Source organism: Micropterus dolomieu, linkage group LG03 (assembly GCF_021292245.1).
Source record: "Micropterus dolomieu isolate WLL.071019.BEF.003 ecotype Adirondacks linkage group LG03, ASM2129224v1, whole genome shotgun sequence".
NCBI classification, from domain to species: domain Eukaryota; kingdom Metazoa; phylum Chordata; class Actinopteri; order Centrarchiformes; family Centrarchidae; genus Micropterus; species Micropterus dolomieu.
The window spans coordinates 28176463-28181941 of record NC_060152.1 but is presented as its reverse complement, the minus strand read 5'-3'; the positions used below and the strand labels follow the sequence as shown (position 1 = coordinate 28181941).

Here is a 5479-nt window from a genome sequence, read left to right as displayed (position 1 = left end):
TGAGGGGGGTCGGCGAGGGTTGCTGGTACAAGGGTGCATGAGTGGAAACTAAAATGAAGACAGAGCTAAGAAGGACAGTCCATGCCCTGAGAGAGTAATACCTACCGTCTCAGCTAATTGGTGATAATTGAGCAGAGCCAAATTAGCATATTTAGATCTCTGATACTAATGGCCAATCAACACAAACACTTACCTCTAAAAGGTTGGTGACACCCACTGCAAAAATACCAGTTTCCCTCTCTAAAACACATTCACTCTTTCATAGAACAGCGTGTGTATTATTTATACGGTATATTCGAGTTACTCAGATGTGCTTATTCAAAATGAATGGGTTTATTCAGGCTCACTCGGTATGGATTAATGGAAAGGAATGTTTTTTCCTTGTATGTCCTGTGTTTGCAGAAGCTATAATAATTAAAACTTCTAAGACACATTTCATTTTTATTAGAAAATATAGTAACTGTATTAATGTTTTTTCAAAGATTATTCAATAATGTAGGCTAAAATGCCACTGTATCTCTGAATGTGCTTGGCTGTATAAATGAGTTTCTGAGTGAATGAATAGAGGAGGCCGTATTCCCCCTCCCTCTTTACCTCCTTGATTGGATTGGGAGATGGGTAAGTGTGTGTGTGTGTGTGTGTAGGAGGGGGCCGTGTGTGACCCTCAAGCACAATGGGGCGGCCCTGGAGCTCATTCAGCAGCTGTGGGTTTCCCAAGATCACACAATGATGCCGGTCGTGCCACTTGCAAGTCCCCTAAGTGGCACAACTGTCAGCGTTCACAAGTTTGAATGGGAGCAGAGGAGCCCAGCCAGTGGCCCCTCCTGGGTCTGGAGATGACCACTAAACACACCCGCTAACTTCTCCTCCATGGTTCACGTAGTCACTGGTGGGGCCACGGGGGGCAGCTCAGCCCAGCAAAGGGCTGCTGTGGGGTCTCCTAATTGCCTTGCGAAGGGTTGGGGGGGGGGAGGTGGTTCTCTGTACTTGCCAAAAACATGGCACCATAAACACAAAAACTGGTTAGCCAAGCAAAAAGAAGATATTGGTTTATGTGGTAGCACACAGCCACCCCCACACAAACACCTAGCTGAAAGTCTTACATTATGACATTACACTAGTCTAGGATGGATTTTAATGGACAATAAGTCTGAATCTACAGGATAAAATATATTGTACAAGTGGAGGGCTGATAAGGCAGATGACAAGTAATGGCTTTCAAAACGCAGAATTCAAGACATGTGTTTGATACTTCTGTTACTGATTCATTTCAGATATAACCATTAATTCTATAAGTGAATGCCCATCATTGCTGCTTGATTCATATTTCATAAATTGTTCACTGTAGTCTATAAATCAGAAAAACTTTATTAATCCCTGAGGGGAAATTATTTTTATTAATGTGGCTCTGTGAGGTTATACTTTGCAGTGCTTTTAGTTAAGTGCTAATGTCAGCATGCTAAATGATTTTTACCCTCTTAGTGCAGTGTGTTAGCATGCTAAAATGAGCTAAATCGCACAAAATGCAAAGTAGAGGGTGACGACGAGTTTGTAAGCATTAGTGTGGCTAAAAAATGAAAGCCAGGTAAAAAGTTTTTTTATAACCTGACTAAACACGTACATATTTTTTTTGCACATTTTCTCTCAACAAATGTTCAAAATGCATTTGTAAGGAAACCACAAATACCATAAGTACAATGTTCAGATCTGAAGGACCTTTCTGCAACATAAACAGTTTAAGCGATAACGGGTAGTCAATAACAGGTGTATGTGTATAAGCTCACTTTAGTTTCCTCTACTCGTATGGAGTCCATTAGGTAGTGCAGAAGCTCCTGGCTGTCTTGTTGTTGGTAGCCCTTGAAGCGCGGAGCCCTAGAAAAAAAAGAAAATAAAAATACAGATGCAAGTCAAGAACAAGAGAGAGACACAATGTGATGAAAAGAAAATAAATGGAAGAGAATTATGGTTGTGAAAGGAATATGATTTGACAAGAACACCTAGAAATCTAATCATTTAACAAAGTTTTACACTTGTAGTATACACTCACCTAAAGGATTATTAGGAACACCATACTAATACTGTGTTTGACCCCCTTTCGCCTTCAGAACTGCCTTAATTGTACGTGGCATTGATTCAACAAGGTGCTGAAAGCATTCTTTAGAAATGTTGGCCCATATTTATAGGATAGCATCTTGCAGTTGATGGAGATTTGTGGGATGCACATCCAGGGCACGAAGCTCCCGTTCCACCGCATCCCAAAGATGCTCTATTGGGTTGAGATCTGGTGACTGTGGGGGCCATTTTAGTACAGTTTACTCATTGTCAAGTTCAAGAAACCAATTTGAAATGATTCGAGCTTTATGACATGGTGCATTATCCTGCTGGAAGTAGCCATCAGAGGATGGGTACATAGTGGCCATAAGGGGATGGACATGGTCAGAAACAATGCTCAGGTAGGCCGTGGCATTTAAACGATGCCCAATTGGCACTAAGGGGCCTAAAGTGTGCCAAGAAAACATCCCCCACACCATTACACCACCACCACCAGCCTGCACAGTGGTAACAAGGCATGATGGATCCATGTTCTCATTCTGTTTACGCCAAATTCTGACTCTACCATCTGAATGTCTCAACAGAAATCGAGACTCATCAGACCAGGCAACATTTTTCCAGTCTTCAACTGTCCAATTTTGGTGAACTCTTGCAAATTGTAGCCTCTTTTTCCTATTTGTAGTGGAGATGAGTGGTACCCGGTTTTCCCTTTTCACACCATTCTTTGTAAACCCTAGAAATGGTTGTGCGTGAAAATCCCAGTAACTGAGCAGACTGTGAAATACTCAGACCGGCCCGTCTGGCACCAACAACCATGCCACGCTCAAAATTGCTTAAATCACCTTTCTTTCCCATTCTGACAATCAGTTTGGAGTTCAGGAGATTGTCTTGACCAGGACCACACCCCTAAATGCATTGAAGCAACTGCCATGTGATTGGTTGATTAGATAATTGCATTAATGAGAAATTGAACAGGTGTTCCTAATAATCCTTTAGGTGAGTGTATGTGATAATAGATCAACAACATTATGGTGGGAGTGAATGTCTTTTTCAATTACCGAGTCAAGGGGAAGAAAACCACTGCACAACAAGCAATTAAAATCTATAAACAAAACACAATAAAAGTTAAAAAGCCTGGTAACAGTTGTGAAGATCAAGCTTGCTTAAATTTCCTCAAAGTGACCATGAATCCTGCGCCAGTGAATAAATGAGGCACATCTAAATGTGACATCAGGCACATCAAAATTCTATACTTGTACAGGTATAATGATTCCACCGATTTTCATAACATATTTCATGACGTCAACTCGAGAGAAACAATCCAATAAAATGAATAATTTACGCAATCTCTGATCCACTGGAATGTCCCTGGAGAAAACAGAGGTCCATTACAAAAGCCTGAACCGAACACTGGTCTGAACCGAACAAAGATAATTATAATTGATAGTCAAACACAGCTCTGCTACGCTGGCAGTCAATCCATAGACTTGATATTTTTGCTGAGCGTTTTGTTGGCAGATAGCCATCCTGGACATTAATGCCAGAGTGTTTAGAGGGGAGACTCTCCTTGGGTCCGTCCCCTGGCCGTCAACGGTGAAGCAGATGTGAGGACAGATGCCAGGGGCAGATGGGCAGCCAGGGCTAGAGCCACTGCAACCTGTTGGGCCGAGCCAGCCACATAACCACAGGACAGGTTGGTCCGACAGGCACAACACACACCAAGGCCATATCACTGGTTTGAAAAGCCATCAGTCAAATATTGAGGATGTTTGGAGGGCGGGGGCTAGGGGTGGTGGGTGGGTTATTTCCTTGAATAGTACTGTGAATGTCCTTTACTGGTACTTCATGGTTTAAGTTGTCTTCACGTCCTTATGGTCTAGTATTAACGGATTTCCAGTCACTTTAAAGAGGCAAACAATCTATCCTCCTTTGTTTGACAAGGTGTTTATAAAATAGGTTTACAGCCACCAATTATTTAACAAAGCAGATAGCTGGTACCAATTTGATAATGCATTATTAATACTTATACACAGCATTAATATTCACCGCTATGTGTTTTTTATTATCCTAATGGATGCAGAATCTGGCCACAGTGTTTTGCAGTAAATCATACTCATTGGAAGAATTCACATCAAATGAATCATCCTGTGAGACACGCTGACATGTGGCCCAAGAATGGATGTCCGTGGTTGGGGGAGAGATGGCCAACCACCTGCCCTCAACACAGGTCATAACCAGGAGGTCTGGAGGAGCCTAAAGTAGTCACCCCTCACCCGGCCCTTACATACAGACGTAGTCTCTGTCCCTTATGCCCTTTTCATGCAGACACATGGAAAGGGTGGGTGGAGGGGTGAGGATGGTAGAGAGCACATATGTCATTTATTTGCCAGTCCTACAAATGAACAGCATGTGAAGGAATGTCTCCCTCTTGTTCCGCTAACTAGTTTGTCAATCTCCCAAGAGAGACACACACACAGAGAGAGAAATATAAAGCAAAACAGCGAAGGACATGAGTGAGACAAAAAAAGAGTGAGGGACAGACGCAGAGTAGTGTAGAGAAAAAAATGAAAAGCATGGTTGGGATCAGTGGGAATGAGGAGGTCTGGAAGCTCATCCCAGTGGAGAGAAGCAGAAGGGCCCTGTAGCGCTGCTCTAAATCTGGCCAATGCAAACAGCTGCGGTGCTAACACAATTAATAGCCGGATGAGTTAGTACCAGACACAAGGCCACACAAGCTCCCCCCAACAACACACACACATATGAGCAACACAATGCACCCGCACTCAGTTCACATATAAAATCCATCCAGCATTTACTCACACATAGGCATAGAAATCAGAAATATAACTCAATGTTCATTAAAATTTTTTTATTATATTTTATTTTTATTTATCTTTACTAACAATTTAAAATGCCTAGCTCTCACCTAGGCTACCACGCTTTTTTGGAATACGATTTTAAAGAGTGAGAATAAAGACTGCATTATACTGGTGACTCATGCAGGAATTCAAAGACAGTATATAATAATAATAATAATAATAAGTAATTTCGCTGATGCTTTTATCCAAAGCGACTTACAATTGCTATACATGTCAGAGGTTGCACACCTCTGGACCAACTAGGGGTTAAGTGTTTTGCTCAGGGACATTGGTGGATGTCAGTGGGAATCAAATTTATCAAATCTATTGCGCCGGCGCCATGCTTATACTTGATTTTCACCCCTGAGCTGGTGACTGTTAATATGTTTGCTAGGTTACAGATATAAAACATTAAAACATGCTCCGTTTTAAATACTTATGGATGCTTTATCGTGAGATATTGGTATATTTAATGCCTTTAAGCCAACAATGTGAGGTCAAAGTCCACTTAAATACACTCAAATGAACAGTTTTACATTAAAACATGCTATACTGTATTGACCTCTGGA

At 41.6% G+C, this 5479-nt stretch overlaps 1 protein-coding gene across 4 annotated transcripts in view; it reads right to left on the bottom strand.

Moving 5' to 3' along the window:
* usp45 (ubiquitin specific peptidase 45) overlaps positions 1-5479 on the bottom strand; it is a 38329-nt gene that overhangs the window by 7906 nt on the left and 24944 nt on the right. For 2 of the 4 annotated variants that reach the window (XM_046045126.1, XM_046045125.1), the window contains exons 9-10: positions 1785-1872; positions 50-981 (exon numbers count right to left, since the gene is read on the bottom strand). In XM_046045126.1, the coding sequence (XP_045901082.1) occupies positions 910-981; positions 1785-1872 (160 nt within the window). In that variant the 3' untranslated portion in view covers positions 50-909. Of the gene's footprint in view, positions 1-49; positions 982-1784; positions 1873-5479 lie in introns of those variants that run through there. The other 2 variants (XM_046045124.1, XM_046045127.1) reach the window with 2 other exon arrangements.